Genomic DNA, 19834 nt, shown 5'->3' on the forward strand with positions numbered 1-19834 from the left:
AATTAACTTTTTTTCATCTAACATAGGTTTCATATGGACTAATATTGCCATCGGCAAGTGTTACCACGACCCAAGTTCGATTGGATTGTGGATGACAGTCTATAGAAGAACTATCTATGCAATTCATTTCTATAGAAAATTTTGTCAAAATTTTATTTCTATAGAAAATTTTGTCAAAATTTATTTCTATTAAAAATTTTGTTAAAATTTTATTTCTATAGAAAATTTTGTTAAAATTTTATTTCTATAGATTTTTTTTTTCAATATTTTATTTCTATAAAAAATGTTGCCAAAATCTTATTTCTATAGAAAACTTTGTCAAAATTTTATTTCTATAGAAAATTTTGTCAAAATTTTATTTTTCTAGTAAATTTTGTCAAAATTTAATTTCTATGGAATTGTTTGTCAAAATTTTAATTCTATAGAAAATTATGTGAAAATTTTAGTTCTATAGAAATTTTTGTCAAAATTGTATTTCTATAGAAAATTTTGTCAAAATTTTATTTTTCTAGTAAATTTTGTCAAAATTTAATTTCTATAGAATTGTTTGCCAAAATTTCAATTCTATATAAATTTTTTTTAAAAATTTTATTTCTCTAGAAAATTTTGTTTCTATAGAAAATTTTGTCAAAATTTTATTTCTATAGAAAATTTTATCAAAAGTTTATTTCTATAGAATTGTTTGCCAAAATCTTATTTCTACAGAAAAATTTGTCTAAGTTTTATTTCTATAGAATTGTTTGCCACAATTTTACTTCTAAAGAAAATTTTGTCAAAATTTTATTTTTATAGTAAATTTTGTCAAAATTTCATTTCTATAGAAAATTATTGTCAAAATTTTATTTCTACAGAAAATTTTGTAAAAATGTTATTTATATAGAAAATTTTGTCAAAATTTTATTTCTATAGTAAGTTTTGTCAAAATTTTATTTCTTTAGAAGGTTTTGTCAAAATTTTAACTCTATAGACATTTTTGACAAAATTTTATTTCTATAGAAAATTTTGTTCAAATTTTATTTCTGTAGAGAATTTTGTCAAAATTTTATTTCTATAGAAAATTTTGTCAAAATTTTGTTAAAATTTTATTTCTATTGAAAATTTCGTTCAAATTTTATTTCTATAAAAAATATTGCCAAAATTTTATTTCTATAGAAAATTTTGTAAAAATTTAATTCTGCAAAAAATTTTGTCAAAACTTTATTTCTATAGAAAATTTTGTCAAAATTTTATTTCTATAGAAATATTTGTCAAAATTTTATTCCTATAGAAAATTTTATCAGCATTTTACTTCTATAGAAAATTTTCTCAACATTTTATTTCTATAGGAAATTTTGTCAAAATTTTATTTCTATAGGAAATTTTGTCAAAATTTTATTTCTATAGGAAATTTTGTCAAAATTTTATTTCTATAGAAATGTTTGTTAAAATTGTATTGCTATAGAAAATTTTGTCAAAATTTTATTTTTATAGGAAATTTTGTCAAAATTTTATTTCTATAGAAAATTTTGTAGAAATTTAATTTCTGTAGAAAATTTTGTCAAAATTTTATTTCTATAGGAAATTTTGTCAAAATTTTATTTCTATAGAAATATTTGTCAAAATTTTATTTCTATAGAAATTTTTGTCAAAATTCTATTTTTATAGGAAATTTTGTCAAAATTTTATTTCTATAGAAAATTTTGTAGAAATCTAATTTCCATAGAATTGTTTGCCAAAATTTTAATTCTATATAAAATTTTGTTAACATTTTATTTCTATAGAAAATTTTTGTCAAAATTTTATTTCTATAGAAATTTTGTCAATATTTTATTTCTATAGAAAATTTTGTAAACATTTTAGTTCTATAGAAATTTTTGTCAAATCTTTATTTCTATAGAAAATTTTGTCAAAATTGTATTTTTCTAGTAAATTTTGTCAAAATTTAATTTCTATAGAATTGTTTGCCAAAATTTTAATTCTATATAAAATTTTGTCAAAATTTTATTTCTATTGAAAATTTTGTCAACATTTTACTTTTCTAGTAAATTTTGTCAAAATTTTATTATATAGAAAATTTTGTCAAAATTTTATTTCTATAGAAAATTTTGTCAAAATTTTATTTCTATAGAAAATTGTGTCAAAATTTTATTTCTATAGAAAATTTTGTCAAAATTTTATTTCTATAGAAAAGTTGGTCAACATTTTATTTCTATAGAAAATTTTTGTCAAAATTTTATTTCTATAGAAAATTTTGCCAAAATTTTATTTCTATAGAAAATTTTGTAAAAATTTTATTTCTATAGAAAATGTTGGCAAAATTTTATTTCTACAGAAAATTTTGTCTACATTTTATTTCTATTGAAGATTTTGTTAAAATTTTATTTCTATAGAAAATTTTATCAAACTTTTAATTCTATAGTAAATTTTGTCAAAATTTTATTTTTATAGAAAATTTGGTCAAAATTTTATTTTTATAGTAAATTTTGTCAAAATTTTATTTATATAGAAAATTTTGTCAAAATTTTATTTCTATGGAAAATTTTGTCAATATTTTATTTGTATGGAAAATTTTGCCAAAATTTTATTTCCATAGAAAATTTTGTGAAAATTTTATTTCTATAGAAAATTTTGTGAAAATTTTATTTCTATAGAAAATTTTGTCAAAATTTTATTTCTATAGAAAAATTTGTCAAAATTGTATTTCTATAGAAAATTTTCTCAAAATTTTATTTCTATACGAAATTTTGTTAAAATTTTATTTCTATAGGAATTTTTGTCAAAATTGTATTTCTATAGGAAATTTTGTCAAAATTTTATTTCTATAGAAAATATTGTCAAAATGTCATTTCTTACTGATGCTCACTGATACTCACTGCTAAAACTTGTGAAAATGGCTCAAATGTTCTTATACCTCTAATACATATCTATCGGCTGATAAATCATAAATGCATTTTTGCGAAATTTCCTAAAAATTTATAAATATTTCCTATATTTATTAACTGCGCCATACTGTGCCCAAGATATTCGGTCACGTTCGACTTACATGTGTTTCTGCTTCACACGCTTTAAATGAACTTTATTTACATAAAAAGAAAAGAAAATCTAAAATTTCGTTTCTCAGAAAAGAAAACTCTTCTTTCAGTATATAAACCAACTTCTAGATTCGATTCCGGGAGCATTCTGAAAGATCAAAGTTCATCCGATTTATAAATTCCGGGAGCATCCTGAAAGATCAAAGTTCATCCGATCCGGTTGAAATTTATAAAACGGAATCCTTGGATATGTTTAAAGGTAGCAATGAGTGCGATAACATATTTGCGAAAAAATTTTTCGGAATTCTTTGATTACATATTAAATGGATTTAAACTCTATTTAAGTCGTAAATGGTAAGCTTCTCATTATCTACTTATAAATACCTTGTGCAATTATGTAAATTTCATCTTTAGAACAATCAATATTTGTTCTCAGTAAATTGCAATAATTTTCCTATTAATAAAATCTTCATAATTCAATTTATCCGAAAATCAGATGCAGTTTCTTGTGAAGACAACATCGACATCACATGAGTTCTAACCAAATTACGTAGTTTAATATTTTGTGTCTATTAAATCGAACTCTGATTATTAATTTCATTCAATTATTGTGGAATCTCTCTAATAGACAATGATTAACGAGTTGTGTAATTGACATCAGTATCAGTACGATAACTATGGCTCTCTTACACACATGGGCATTCCGAAGGGAATTAAAATTCTTTATGGCCTTTTGACTGAGAAATTTATGATGTATGCTCTCATACTTGGTTATTTGGCAAATTTTCCATCAAATACTCTAACACACATTCACACGCACGCACACATATGTCGACATAAATTGGCTTTAATCAAAACGAACGGAAACTTAATTAAAATGAATTATGACAAATTGCTCAAGCAAGAATATGAAGTGCGAAGATGTAAAGTGGGAGATATTGCGAAGTATGTATGTATATGTGTGTGTGTTTGAGTGTGTATGTCATGTCATATTGTAAGTTTTATGGCCTTTCGTTTGGTAGGTTTTTTTTTCTTTTGGCAACCATGCAACCATAAGAATTAGCCATGGTGGCATAAGAATTATACACTTAGAGAATTTTTATTTAAAATTCCCAAATAGAGTGTCAACATGTAAGGAAATTCTTAGATATCAATCTGAACCAATTTATTGCACAATCATAAGCGTTCTATTCTGACCGAAAATAGATACTTGTGCTAAATGTGACGTTAAGGTGTGATTCGAATTCAGTACTATGAATTCATATTCATTCATAATACTTTTGTGATATTTTGAGACATAAATAATTTTTAAATTTTTGTTTTATGGTTTTTAGTGCATTATAACACTTGTCTGAAACGTTTGACCTCAAATTTCGCACTTTTTCTAGATTGGATTTAATATTTTTTTAATAATTTTTTAAAGTTGTGCCTTTCTTCCAAATTTTTGTACTGGGTAAACATTTTATTTTTTTCATATTTTGCCGTGTTATTTCGAAAGAAATACAATTTTGACAAAATATTCTATAACAAAAAATGTTGACAAAATTTTATATAGAAATAAAATTTTAACAAAATTTTCTATAGAAATAAAATTTCGACAAATTTTTGTATACAAAAAAAAATTTTGACAAAATTTTCTATAGAAATAAAATTTTGACAAAATGTTCTCTCGAAAAAAAAATGTTGACAAAACTTTTTATAGAAATAAAATTTTGACAAAAATTTTCTATAGAAATAAAATTTTGACAAATTTTTCTATACAAATAAAATTTTAACAAAATTGTCTACAGAAGGACTGCGTACTACGGTTGATGACAAACTTTTCTATAGATTTAAACATTTTGACAAAATTTTCTACAGAAATAAAATTTTGACAACATATCTATAGAAACAAAATTTTCTACAGAAATAAAATTTCTAAAAAAAATTTTCCATAAAAATTAAATTTTGACAAAAACTTCTTTAAAAATAAAATTTTGACAAAATTTTCTATGGACAGAAAATTTTGACAATAATTTCCACGGAAAGAAAATTTTGACAAAAAATTCTATAGAAATACAATTTTAACAAAATTTTCTTTAGAAATAAAATTTTCACAAAATTTTCTATAGATATAAAATGTTGAACAAATATTCTATAGAAAAAAAAATTTGTCAAAATTTTGCATAGAAATAAAATTAAATTAAATTTTCTGTAAACATTTTGACAAAATTTTCTACAGATATAAAATTTTGACAACATATCTATAGAAACAAAATTTTCAACAGAAATAAAATTTTTAAAAAATTTTCCATAAAAATTAAATTTTGACAAAAACTTCTTTAAAAATAAAATTTTGACAAAATTTTCTATGGACAGAAAATTTTGACAATAATTTCCACGGAAAGAAAATTTTGACAAAAAATTCTATAGAAATACAATTTTAACAAAATTTTCTTTAGAAATAAAATTTTGACAAAAATTTTCTATAGATATCAACATTTTGTTGAACAAATATTCTATAGAAAAAAAAATTTGTCAAAATTTTGCATAGAAATAAAATTAAATTAAATTTTCTGTAAAAATAAAATGTTGACAAAATTTTCTATAGAAATAAATTTTTGACAAAATTTTCTATAGAAATAAAATTTTGATAAATTTTTCTATACCCATAAAATTTTAACGAAATTTTCTATATAAACAAAATTTTGACAAAAACTGCTACAGAAGGACTGTGTACTACGGTTGTTGACAAAATTTTCTATAGAAATAAAAACTTTGACAAACTTTTCTACACAAATAAAATGTTGGCAAAATTATCTATAGAAACAAAATTTTCTATAGAAATAAAATTATAAAAAAATGTATATAAAAATAAAATTTTGACAAAAACTTCTTTAGAACTAAAATGTTGACAAAATTTTCTATTGAAAGATAAAATTTTGAAAAAAAATTTTTGTAGAAATAAAATTAAATTTTGACAAAATTTTTTATAGAAATAAAATTTTGACAACATGCTTTATAGAAACAAAATTTTGACAAAATTTTCTATAGAAATAAAATTTTTAAAAAATTTTCTATTAAAATAAAATTTTGACAAAAACTTCTTTAGAAATAAAATTTTGACAAAATTTTCTATGGAAAGAAAATTTTAACATAAATTTCCATGGAAAGAAAATGTTGACAAAAATTTCTATAGAAATAAAATTTTAACAAAATTTTCTATAGAAATAAAATTTTGACAAAATTTTCTGTAGATATAAAATGTTGAGAAAATTTTCTATAGAAATAAAATTTTGACTAAATTTTCTACAGAAACAAAATTTTGACAAAATTTTCTGTAGAAATAAAATTTTTAAAAAAGTTTCTATAGAAATAAAATGGTGACAAGATTTTCAATAGAAATAAAATTTTGATCAAAATTTTCTATGGAAAGCAAAAAATTTCCATGGAAAGAAAATTTTGACAAAAATTTCTATATAAATAAAATTTTAACAAAATTTTCTATAGAAATAAAATTTTGAAATTTTCTATAGATATAAAATGTTGACAATATTTTCTATAGAAATAAAATATTAACAAAATTTTATATAGAAATAAAATTTTCTATAGAAATAAAATTTTCTATAGAAATAAAATTTTGAAAAAATTCGTGATAGAATAAAATATTTATAAACATTTTTTATAGAAATAAAATTTTGACAAAATTTTCTATAGAAATAAAATTTTGACAAAATTTCTAGAGAAATAAAATTTTGACAAAATTTTCTAGAGTCAACATTTTAGACAAAATTTTCTAGAGAAATTAAAATTTGGTAAAATTTTCTATAGATCTAAAATTTTGACAAAATTTTTTATAGATATAAAATTTCTACAACATTTTCTATAGAAATAAAATTGTGACAAGATTTTCAATAGAAATAAAATTTTGATCAAAATTTTCAATGGAAATAATATTTTGAGAAAATTTTATATAGAAATATTTATTTTACAAAATTTTCTTATGGATAATATTTTTACAAAATTTTCTATAGAAATAAAAAGTTGGCAAAATTTTCTATAGAAACAATATTTTTACAAAAATTTTTATAGAAACAATTTTTTGACAAAATTTTCTACGGAAGGACCACGGTGTTTGACAAAATTTCCTCTAGGAATAAAATGTTGACAAAATTTCCTATGGAAATAACATGTTGAGAAAAATTTTATATCTTAATATTTGTTTTACAAAATTTTCTTATGGATAAGATTTTGACAAATTTTTCTATAGAAATAAGATTTTGACAAAAATTTCTATAGAAATACAATTTTACAAAATTTTCTATGCAAATAAAATTTTGAGAAAAATTTTTAAAGAAATAAAATTTTGAGTCAAATATTATCTCCAAATTTTGGTAGATGGTTTTTGACTCGAGTGGCAACCGTGCTGCGTATCCATGCTTCCAATATTTTGTGTCAGCTGATACGTTTTTTTTATTTCGAGTAAAAGTGAAAATGGTGTCCTTTCCCAAATTATTGAAGTTGATATTTTATTATTTCACGTTATTTTTCTTCGTTTTTTTTCTCAGTGTATCATTAGCTTAATAATTATTATGTACCAATTGTTCGTGGATATTGCCAAAAACTTTTGGATGGTCTAAAAATGATTAACACCATAACAGAATGGCTGACTAGTTGGTTGGCTCAACATCGTTTGGTGATTATGAACTTCCACAAATTGTCGGATAAGTTTTATGATTCACATTTGTGCAAATACACACAAACACATATCTTGTGTATGTACGTGTGTATAGGGATGTATGTGTTGCACCATATGTCTAGATGTTAAGATATGGCCACATTTCAGGGGAATAAATAATTTTAAATTTGATTATGAAGACATCTCCCAGAGACCATTAAATCGCATATTAGAACAGTTAAACTGCTTGGTCCTAAGCATTTCTATATGATTATTGGTTAGCCTGTAGATATGTATGTGATATTGTGTGTGTGTGTGTGTGTGTTTTGTGGGGAAAAGAATTTTTAAATTCCATATAAGAGACTATCATTGCCATTTTACTTTTGAGTTAGAAGTTAGAAACAGTAGTCGGCCTCAGGAATAATGAAAATATTAATGAAGGGATGTCAAAGTTTACTAAATAGGTAGCATATGCTTCTCAAGAACATCGGTCATCACTAGTATCTTACGTCCAGATACCATTTTCCATATCTCAAGTGGAAACGGTTTCGCAAACACCGTAATAATTGCGTGGAGCCTCTGCACATCCAGAAAACTGTAACCACGCCAGACAGAGGGACGGACGGACATTGTTAGAATTTCGGCCCGATGAGGAATATATATGGTCGGAATTCTATATTTCGATGAGTTAACATTGGACCGAAATTCGTACCAGCAGACCATTTTTCCAAAATAAATTAATATCATTTAAAAGTTAAAATGTTCCCAAAATTTTATTTCTATAGAAAATTTTGTCAAAATTTTATTTCTGTAGAAAATTATGTCAATATTTATTTCTAGAGAAAATTTGTCAACTTTTATTTCTATAGAAAATTTTGTCAGCATTTTCGTCCTATAGAAAATGTTGGCAAAGATTTATTTCTATAGAAAATTTTGTCAAAATTGTATTTCTATAGTAAATTTTGACAAATTTTTTTTCTATAGAAAATTTTGTCAAACTTTTATTTCTATAGCAAATTTTGTCAAAATTTTATTTCTATTGAAAATTTTGTCAAATTTTTATTTCTATAGAAAATTTTGTCAAAATTTTATTGCTATAGAAAATTTTGTCAAAATTTTATATCTTTAGAAAATGTCGTCAACAATTAAGTTCTATAGCAAATGTCGTCAAAATTTTATTTCTATAGTAAATTTTGACAAAATTTTATTTCTACAGAAAATTTTGTCAAAATTTTATTTCAATGGAAAATTCAGTTGAACTTTTATATCTATAGAAAATTTTGTCAAAATCTTATTTCTATAGAAAATTTGGTGAAAGTTTTATTTCTATAGAAAATTTTGTCAAAATTTTATTTCTATAGAAAATGTGGTCAAAAATTTATTTCTATAGAAAATTTGGCAAATCTTTATTTCTATAGAAAATTTGGCAAAACTTTATTTCTATAGAAAATTTTGTCAAATCTTTATTTCTATAGAAAATTTGGCAAAACTTTATTTCTATAGAAAATTTTGTCAAAATTTTATTTCTATAGAAAATTTTGTCAAAATTTTATTTCTATAGAAAATTTTGTCAAAATTTTATTTCTATAGAAAATTTTGTCAAAATTTTATTTCTATAGAAAATTTTGTCAAAATTTTATTTCTATAGAAAATTTTGTCAAAATTTTATTTCTATAGAAAATTTTGTCAAAATTTTATTTCTATAGAAAATTTTGTCAAAAATTTATTTCTATAGAAAACTTTGTCAAAATTTTATTTCTATAGAAAATTTAGTTAAAATTTTATTTCTATAGGAAATGTCGTCAAAAATTTATTTCTATAGTAAATTTGTCAAAATTCTATTTCTATAGAAAATTTTGTCAAAATTTTATTTCTATAGAAAATTTTGTCAAAATTTTATTTTTATAGAAAATTTTGACAAAATTTTATTTCTACAGAAACTATTGTAAAAATTTTATTTCTATAGAAAATTTTTGCAAAATTTTATTTCTATAGAAAATGTCGTCAAAAATTAATTTCTATAGAAAATGTTGTCAACATTTTATTTCTATTGTAAATTTTGCAAAATTTTATTTTTGTACGAAGTTTTATTAAAATTTTAGTTCATTAGAACATTTTATTAAAATTTTACTTCATTAGAAAATTTTATTAAAATTTTATTTCTGTGAAAAATTTTGTCAAAATTTTTTTTTGTTGTAGAAAATTTTTTCAAAATTTTATTTCTGTGGAAATTGTTGACAACATTTTATTTCTCTAAAAAATGTCGTCAAAATTTTATCTCTATAGAAAATTCGGTCAAATTCTTATTTCTATAGAAAATTTTGTAAAGTTTTATTCCTATAGAAAATTTTGTCAAAATTTTATTTCTATAGAAAATTTTGTCAAAATTTTATTTCTATAGAAAATTTCGTAAAAAATTGATTTGTATAGAAAATTTGGCAAAATTTTATTTCTATAGAAAATTTTGTCAAAATTTTATTTCTACAGAAAATTTTGTCAAAATTTTATTTCAATGGAAAATTTAGTTGAACTTTTATATCTGTAGAAAATTTTGTCAAAATCTTAATTCTATAGAAAATTTGGTGAAAGTTTTATTTCTATAGAAAATTTTGTCAAAATTTTATTTCTATAGAAAATGTCGTCAAAAATTTATTTCTATAGAAAATTTGGCAAATCTTTATTTCTATTGAAAATTTGGCAAAACTTTATTTCTATAGAACATTTTGTCAAAATTTTATTTGTATAGTAAATTTTGACAAAATTTTATTTCTGTACAAAGATTTATTAAAATTTTAATTCTTTAGCCAATTTTATTAAAATTTTAGTTCGTTAGAAAATTTTATTAGAATTTTATTTCTATCGAAAATTTTGTCCAAATTTTTTTTGCTATAGAAAATTTTTTCAAAACTTCATTTCTGTAGAAAATGTTGTCACCATTTTATTTCTATAGAAAATAGTCAACTATATCCTTCGTGCTGAAAACAAATTCGAAAAGAATTGAATTCTTTTAAACAAATCGGGCTTGATTTTTCGTTTATAGGTACAAAAACGGCGGGAATGCATATGTAAAACGGTTCGTCTTAAGGAGAGAGTGTACCCTTTCCTCCAAATTTTTTATATAATGTTTTGTAGTCAAGTAGTTGGACAATCTTCGATATTTCTTGTGAATTTTAAGTGTGGTTTGTCAACGAAAGGTATCCTTCTCCTTAACATATCTGAAAATTAAGCACTATCCCAGTAAAAAAATTGTCAAAATGGCAATCGAGTGCGGAATTAAGCAGTTTGCTTCGAACTAATTCCCAACTAACTTGCAGAACCTATTCTTTTTATAAGGGTATGACACTGCCGGAACTAGTTTTACCATACCCATATTTCAAGTTGTTCCAATATTGAAGTAAAGAATGCATTCTAATGTCAGTTCCTGGAATTAGTTATTGAGGTTGGAAAAAGAATTTATTCCTTTTTTTATATATTCAATTAGTTCCATCCTTTTCTAAAAAAAGTAATTCCAATTTTTACCACAAGAATGAAGTAGAGTGTTTATTTAAATTTATATTGTTAGAACGATTTATAAAATTATTGTTACGAAAACTAAAAATTAATTAAGTTCACTTATAAAAAAAAAATAAAAATAAATTCATATTTTACATATATTTATAAAGCGGCCTTCTTGTTTTATTCATCGGGCAGGTTTTCCTTTTGTACTTTGTTCTTGAGGCAGTTGGTTTTGAAATGTTTATTTTTGGCGGCTTTTAAGGCATTGCGCAGAGCAACAATAAATTCATACTCAGTGCATCCATCTGCAGTGCTTGCCACTGGAACAAAAATAGAACAAACATAGACTATTAGTCTTTAATTCGCCGTCGTTTAAAGCTTACTTACAAAAGAGAACATCAATAAGTTTTTTGAAATCTAAAAGCCTCTTTTTTCCTTGAATTCCACGGGCGTTGTAATTAAGAATAATATCATTGGAAAAAACATTTGTGATTCCTCTTTGTAACCCTTTGGCTCCTATTACTCTTCTTAGGGTTGATACCTGAAAAGATACATAATATTGATATATATAGTAACTGTTTTGAATAATATATATATGCTGGTACTTACAAATTCGCTCTTATTATCATCGTTTATCATTTCGTCGATGCTTTTTAATTCATTATCCGACTTAATTGGGAAAAATTCTGCGAATCTTGGAGCTTCAAAATGCGCCTTGAAAGACATTCTTAAACCAACGATGTGCTCGGAAAGAACATTTGTTAGAGCGTTATTCTGGGTTGATATAGTATCTGTAAAAAAATCCTTAAAAACTGGTATACTGGATTCTAGAATGTACCTTTCAAATTAGCGATCGTTGATAAAACTTTAGAATTGAACTCGGATTGTTGAGTTTGAAAATCTATTAAAAGAAAATTTTGATTTCTTTTTGTAAAAATGAGTCCCAAAAATTAAGTACGATATACTTACTTTTAATTTTTAATAAAGTTGAGTTTATAGATTCTAGTTTCAAAAGTATTTCGCTTGATTGTGATTGAGATTCTGTAAGGTGAAATAAAATAGTATATAAGAAAATCTTTGACATATGTTATATAAGTAAGAACTCACTTTGTAATTCATTTAAAGAGTTTTTTATTTCATCTAGTTTACTCGAAATTTCCGAATGAGAGTCCCATTTTAATTGTCCTTTAGATTTTGGCTTTGCTAAAATGGGACGAGTTTTGTTAAAAAAAAAACTAATAAAGTTATGTGAAAGAATGTATCAAAGGAATGAGGACCATTTTATCTTTGTATGGAAGTGCCAAAAATTTGTAGTTTACCGTATCAAAAGATAGTTTTTCTGCAGGTCCTAATTCATTTGGATTAACTAAAAAAATTAACAAATCTATTGATTTCATTGGATACTTAAAAAAGTTTTCTGTGCGCATAAACTGTTTTCCCATAAATTCACCATTTTCAAAAATTTCTTCAATTAAATAGCATTTATCACTGATGAAACAGACATTATTGGGAGCTGTTTTAGCGTAGTATGACGTATCAGTTCTAAATGAGGCTACATACCCTTCGCGGGTTTTCTTTGGACCAACAATGTTTTTTGTTACACGAACTGGTGCATTTTTAAAATTATTAAATATTTGTTTTCCTATGTGTTTGGGCTTTTTTATCTTTTGTTTCAAAGTTTTCATAAAATTTTCGAAAGGATAAGCTGATATTTCGGTTAGTGATCCGAATTGTTCTACGCATTCCACCAAGTGTAACAAATTATGGACATTATAAGAAACACTCGACTCTCCGTAATATCTAGGGAATGTTTCGACAAACTTCTTAATCATTTTGTCAACAATCGAAGATCTATTTTAAGAGCTTGTGGGCTTGACAGAATTCTGTAGGAACAGTGCAGTAGTAAAAAATGATTATATTTTGCTGGTGGAAGTAAATATTTGAAGACGACAACTCCGGTATATAAGAGAAACATTCGAAATTCAGTCGCTTTCCACTTTCGAATTTCATTGAAATCTCTTGGTTTACGGCTGAATTCCTTTGGAATGTGAGGTGACATTGACAATAGAATTATAGAGGCCTCAGTTTTTTCTCTATTACCTAATTTTAAATTAGTTTGGTTGTCTAACAATAATAATAAAATTTTCTTCATAACTCCTAAGTCCAACATATGCATAGGTTCAATAGGAAATTGGGATATCATTTTGATCCCAATTTCCTCCAAACCTAATTTAAAGCTCTGAGAATATTTTTGGTGAAATTCAATGTCCAATCTATTGGAAAAGCTGTAATCAGACCTTGGAATGCCTTTTTTTAGGCTGTATGTATTTGTGTATCCAATTCGTTTACCAATCTGATGACATTTTGAACAACCCTTAAAAGATGTGTGCCCTTTAATATCTTGCATAAATGAACGTGCGGGTGCGTCACAAATAAAAGCGCGAATGGAAAACTGAATTTTTCTCCCAAATGAATTCGATGCCATGCTCTTTGAGTTCTTTAACTTCGTTTAAAAAATCATGTAAAAAGATGTCAACCCGAGAGGGTTTTGAAGGTCCAATATAGCTTCCAATGAGAAAAACATCGAATTCTTTTAAATTGACCACTTTTCCTAATATTGGCCACAACCCCACGTTAGAACTTTTGTACAATGGTAATCCATCGATGCCAATATTCACAAATATTTCAGATATATCAGTATTGCAGGAACATACAATTTTCATGATTTGAGTTCTTAAGCCAATGTGGATATATTCACCAGGATCGACAGTACGGATATAACATTTTTCTGTTTGGGCAGTTAAAGTTTCCACGGACAAAGGCACATCTAGATTCTCTTCCCTTAAAATGGAAAATAATCGCCGACATGAGGCTACTGAGGGTTTGTATTCCAAAACCCAAGATCTGAGCTTTTGGCGAAGGGGAATAGGTGAACAAATTTCATTAATTCTCATAGTCGAATTTTGTTCGACAAATTCATTTTGTAGCGGAATAGTTTTTGCGCACTGGGAAATACACAATAGATCATTCAATTTTTCTTTTTCTTTTTTTAGATTCCTATAATATGTTGACTTACTTGTCATTTTGAAATATTTTTACCTTTTTACTTCACTTTTCCAAATTATTTTTTATGTCTGTACACTAACGCGACAAATTCTTACTGATGTTTAAAGTTCAAACATACTTACTTCTCAAGTACCGTTAACTATGAGTACTTTTGTTGTTGGATGAAGCCACTCTTCCCTTGCATATTCCAACTAGAGTTACCATTTGTAAAATATTAAAACTGCAGTTGGGTTTCTGCTACAATTACCAACATTGGATATCGCAAAGTCGTAACGAACCGTTATGACTATAATCCAGAGACACAAAAAATTTTTTTATTATAATATTTCAATGATTTCAACATACCTATTCAATATTTTTATCAATAAATACAAAATTTCCAAATCTCACAACAAAAAAATCATCCTCATACGTTAAATAGAAAAGACATGGCAATTCTATACTATGGAATTTTACACTCTCACTCTCTTCTATTTGTACGTTACTCTCAATGATTGAGAAAAACATCCCCAAAGTTCACTTTCGTACTCGCTTCTATTTTGAGGAAAACGGAATCAATATTGCAATTGATTGCGTTGCTTAAGGCGCATACACATTTGATTTATTTTTGATTGTTTTCTTGTAGTTCCATAGATCTTGTTCTAGTAGTTCCATAGAATTAAGGTTGCAATTTATAAACAGATAATGTTTCAATTTCTGACGATCGGAGCAATTCGAAAACATGTTCTGTGTAATCATGTATAATACTAATTCTATAGAACAGGTTTTGGAAGCGAGAAAATAATTTTAGCAATCGAAAAAGCAAGTGGTTCTTAATGAAGGTACTCCAAAAAGAATGTGCAATTTTTTGCTGGGATATTATAATAACATACAAAGAATTGCTGTTTCCCATCCAATAAATCGGAAAAAGCAAAAATAGTAAACAATTTTACCACATTAACATTTGCTAAAATGTTGGAAAATGATGCACCCCCTACGTTGGCTGCCACTTTCATGTAAATTTAAGTTCTTTACTAAAAAGAAGTCTGGCAGAAGCCTGTGCAAAAATCATAAAATTATGTACCGAGTTCCCATTTACGGACAACCCTCTACTTTCAATTTAAGAAAAAAAAAACGGACAAAAGGGAACCCTCCCCCTACCTTCGCTCCACTCCGACCTGATATCGGACTATCACGTACCCTATATTAATTTCGCATCTACTCAATGGTCCCTATAAATTCTATCGAAGTAAATCGACAAAGTTTATTGCAATTTTCCCCTTCCCCAACCAGATATCGAAAAATCATATACTAATTAAAAAATCATGTATAAATTTAATCACCTCCCCCCACGTTCCCTGTAAATTTCAAGTAGATCGGCGATGTTTAAATTTTAGTCTATTGTTTTAAAGGGACGTCACTTGCCCCGATACAATATCGACAAACACCGTAGTGAATAGCACCCCTAACCTTCCGTGAAAATTCTTGAAACTTTCCTTCAAGTGTGGAGCAAGAAAGGTTGCCTCTTCGTTCATAACCTTCCCCCACTGCCTTTGTAAATTTCAAGAAAACTTAAGAATTTTTGTTTTTTTTTTGCAGTTTTAGAGGAGGACCTTCTCCCCGACCAAATATCGAAAAGTGATGTAGCGTATCTTTTGTAAACGTCCCAGAAAATGTCAAGCAAATTATAAGCCTAAAAGGGCGGCCTCTCTTCCGTCCAAATATCACAAAATCAGGTATCAACTATTAATATCGTAACCTCTCCCCAGTCCTCTGTAAATTTCAAGGAACTCGGTAAAAGTTTAATTGTTTCTCTGTATGTACTTAAAAGAAGCGGATGTCTCCCTATGCCCTTTTATTTTTATTAAAAAATCAAGAACCTGATATAAATTTCATAACTCATTTTTTCCGTAAAATTTCAGTCGGGGGAGTTTAGTTTTGTTTGTACTTTCAAACAAAAAAATTCGGGCAAAGGGGTGGTCCCTCTTCCCGACCAAATATCGAAAAATAATGTAGCGGATTTTTGTCTAGATGCCAACCCCAACATTCAATGAAAATTTTAAGCAAATCACATAATTTTGTTCCAAGTTTAAAAAAGTAGGGCAAGGGGGAGGTCCCCCTCCCCATCAACATATGAAATCATCGGGTAGCCCATATTAATTCCATAACCTCACCACATGTTCTCTGATAATTTAGAGAATTTTAGTTTTTTCACTGTACTTAAAAAGTCGAACAAAGGGGAGACCCCCCTCCGCCACCAAATATCGAAATAAAAAGTAGCGGATCTTTGTCTAGATGCCAACCCCAATCTTCAATGAAAATTTCAAGCAAATCGGTCAACTTTGGTCCACTTTTCAAAAAGTCCGACGAAGGGGAGGTCCCCCTCCGCGACCAGGTGTCAACAAATGAGGTACCCTATTTTCACCACATGTACGCCCCCTACGATCTCTGAAAGTTTCAAGTAAATCGGTTCAGCCGTTTCGGAGCCAACTCGGAACATACAAATAAACAAACAAATAAACAAACATAGATTGAATTTTATATATATAGATTTAGTTCATTAGAAAACTTTATCAAAATTTAATTTCTATAGAAAATTTTGTCAAAATTTCATTCCGTTAGGAAATTTTGTCAAAATTTCAGTTCTACAGAAAATTTAGCCAAAATTTTATTTCTATAGAAAAATTAGCCAATATTTTATTTCTGTAGAAAATTTTGTCAAAATTTTATTTCTACAGAAATTTTGTCAACATTTTATTTCAATAGAAAATTTGGAAAAAAATGTCGATTTTACGAAAATGTACCAAACTCAATCAAATTTAATTTGGTCCGACCATCGGACCAAATTTAAAAATTTATAATTTTTTGGACCAATTTTGGTCCGATCGGACCAAAATGGCAACCCTGGTATGTACCTACAAGTACTCGCTACTATATGGAAATCTTTCAAACAAAATTCTTTACCGTGCATCGATGCACTGTGCCTCTAAAATATTTTATTAGATGCGGAAGCAACGGATGGATAATCAACTTTAACTCAACCTTCACACATGCATGTAGCACATTTCATATTCTCAAACCTTAGCCAACATCAACAAAGTCTTAAACACCATCATCACCATCATCATCACCACGACTACCATCAGCAACATCACTACTATTGCTGGCCCATTACACCAACACCGCATTACCATTGAAATAAGTGTAAATTTTAAATAAATTATAACTTTTGGGAACAATCCAAAGTAAAACAGTTAGCAGAAATGTGCTCATCTTGGGCATATGTTGTTGTGTGCTATTACTATCCTCTTACAAATGTCTGTCTCTCACTCTCTCTCTCTCGCTCTATCTGTGGTTGTTGAGCAACATTACCGTATAAGTTGAGGGGGCAGATGGCTTGGTGTTTGGATATGCATGTTTGTAGGTGAGTAGATGTGTGCATGAGAGGCAGATGAGAATGAGAGTTGGGGAGGGGATGGGCTTGTATAATTTAATGCAACCAAACACCTCAAGCGTAAATCTTTTGCATTTCGAGGTTTCTCTTACATTTCTAAAGAATGAACACAAAAAAGAAAAAACTGAAAAACGAAAGACTTCTTAGAAAATTAATCCTTCACACTTGCTGTGAGTTGAGTTGGCACCATGTGTAGGTGTGGGTGTGTGTGTGCATTTGGATACTTTACGCAATATATGACTTAAAGTTTTCATATGCAATGTGCCGGAAAACGGAAGCTTTTAAAAATTGCAAATTCCACAAAAAAAAAATACATTAAGAATATTGTTAATAAAAAAACGTACATTTTCATCGAGATGAAATTGCATAATGATATAAATTTTGAACAAAAATATATCCTCAGTGAAGACTACACTGAAAGAATGAAAACTATTTAATGCGAGAAACTAAATAAATCGTGTGGAAATTGAGCTAAATTGTGTTCCATTTTTTGAAAAACATCTCATATTTTTGAACGCCTTTTTGCTTTGTAGTCAATATACAAAAAGTCAAAAAATTTAAAGACGATTTCATTAATTTTAAAGAATTTTTCAGAATAGCACTAAATTTTTGCCTCCGGCGGCGGCGGCTTGACGGCTAAGTCAATATAAATTTGTCTATTCGGCGGCGAACAATTCTCCATTATAAAATCAATTTGATGTAATCCAAATTGTAATGAGTTTAATTGTACAACCAATCGTACAATGAATTTACATTTCATTCAAATTTTCGGAGCTCAATTTTTGCAAACTTGTAGAAATTTTATACTCATCGATGGTGAGTGGTAAGTTCAAAATTTTGGCAGAAAATACAACAATTATTAATAAGTTTTTTAGATTTAAATCAATATTGTTGATTAATTAACAGCTAAATTTAGTCGGCTAAAATTGGCGACTCAACGGCTTCATTCTCTGCTCCAGAGGTAATTCTGGGTCTATCGGTATATATTTTATGGAGTCTTAAATCAATATTTCTGATAGGCACAGTTTTTGGCAGATCACAATTATTATGCCCTGACCACTGGAAATCGTTCAATTAGTGGGGGTAGTATACTCACATTTTTGAAAATCACTTCTATTATCGATCAATTCAAGAAAAACAAAAATGAAGCGATTTGCAGTATCTAAACTAAAACCCTCGCACGCGTAAAGCGTTACTTTCTGCAAGAATTATGGCCTCCAAAAGGCCGACAAAGCCATCTTACGCAGAACGAAAGTGGTTCTATGGTGTTTTTGGGCCATTCCTGGCCAAAGGCCGTCTCGGTAATTTTGTATGTTTTAGTCTATAATATGCCCAGGCGCAAAATTGTCATCCAGAGATTTGTGTGGACATTGTGCAGTAGAAATTAAGCGAGAAATCTCCTTTTTAAGACATTCCTGGATAAAATAGTTATCTGCCAAGGGCTTCAATCACTGTTGCCACTCGGCCCAAAAATAATCTAACAAAATTTGGAGAAAATTTTACCAAAAAACTACCAAATGAAAAATTCTTAGTTTGCAAAATTTTATTTCTATAGAAAATTTTGTCAAAATTTTTTATAGACAGAATATTTTGACAATATTTTCTCCAGAAATAAAATGTTGACAAAATTCTCTGCAGAAATCAAATGTTGACAAAATTCGCTACCAAAATAAAATTTTGTGAATTCACTTTAGAAATAAAATTTTGAAAATTTTTCTTTAAAAATAAAATTTTGACAAAATTTTCTTTAGAAATAAAATTTTGACAAAATTTTCTGCACAATTACGGTGTACCACGGTTGTTTACAAAATTTCCTCTAGGAATAAAATGTTGATAAAATTTTCTATAGAAATAAAATTTTGACAAAATTTTCTATGGACATAACATTTTGGGAAAATTTTCCATAGAAATAATTTTTTTTACAGAATTTTCTATAGACATAAAATTTTGATAAATTTCTTATAGATAAAATTTTCTATGGAAAAAAAATTTTTGCAAAAAATTTTTTTTTTTTAGAAAATTTTGACAAAATTTGTTTTTATAGAAAATTTTGATAAAATTTGTTTTTATAGAAAATTTTGTAAAAACTTTATTTCTATGGAAAATTTTGTCAAAATTTTACTTCTATAGAAAATTTTGACAAAAAATTTTATACAAAGAATATTTTGACAA

General features: G+C 26.3%; 1 protein-coding gene and 1 long non-coding RNA gene across 2 annotated transcripts; both read right to left on the minus strand.

Moving 5' to 3' along the window:
• Positions 1-11180: 11180 nt before the first annotated feature.
• Positions 11181-12058, minus strand: LOC142224389 (uncharacterized). Its single transcript, XM_075294170.1, has 4 exons — positions 12002-12058; positions 11773-11954; positions 11551-11704; positions 11181-11483 (listed from the first exon to the last, which is right to left on the minus strand). Exons 2-4 carry the CDS (start codon positions 11887-11889, stop codon positions 11344-11346), a joined length of 411 nt encoding a protein of 136 aa, XP_075150285.1. The 5' UTR covers positions 11890-11954; positions 12002-12058; the 3' UTR covers positions 11181-11343.
• Positions 12059-12132: 74 nt separating this feature from the next.
• On the minus strand, positions 12133-14358 carry LOC142224390 (uncharacterized). The gene is made up of 3 exons (XR_012719139.1): positions 14263-14358; positions 12271-12366; positions 12133-12204 (listed from the first exon to the last, which is right to left on the minus strand). It is a non-coding gene; the product is annotated as an uncharacterized LOC142224390 (long non-coding RNA).
• Between the last annotated feature and the right edge of the window lie 5476 nt (positions 14359-19834).

This window comes from Haematobia irritans, chromosome 2 (genome assembly GCF_050003625.1).
Source record: "Haematobia irritans isolate KBUSLIRL chromosome 2, ASM5000362v1, whole genome shotgun sequence".
In the NCBI taxonomy this organism is placed as follows: Eukaryota; Metazoa; Arthropoda; class Insecta; order Diptera; family Muscidae; genus Haematobia; species Haematobia irritans.

What these genes read in the sequence shown, in the direction of transcription:
- LOC142224389 (XM_075294170.1), bottom strand. Translation starts at nt 11,889, where the DNA reads ATGTCTTTCAAGGCGCATTTTGAAGCTCCAAGATTCGCAGAATTTTTC. An exon ending in ATGATAATAAGAGCGAATTT is followed by an intron (nt 11,705 to 11,772) that starts GTAAGTACCAGC and finishes GTATCTTTTCAG; the next exon opens with GTATCAACCCTAAGAAGAGT. An exon ending in ACTTATTGATGTTCTCTTTT is followed by an intron (nt 11,484 to 11,550) that starts GTAAGTAAGCTT and finishes TTTTTGTTCCAG; the next exon opens with TGGCAAGCACTGCAGATGGA.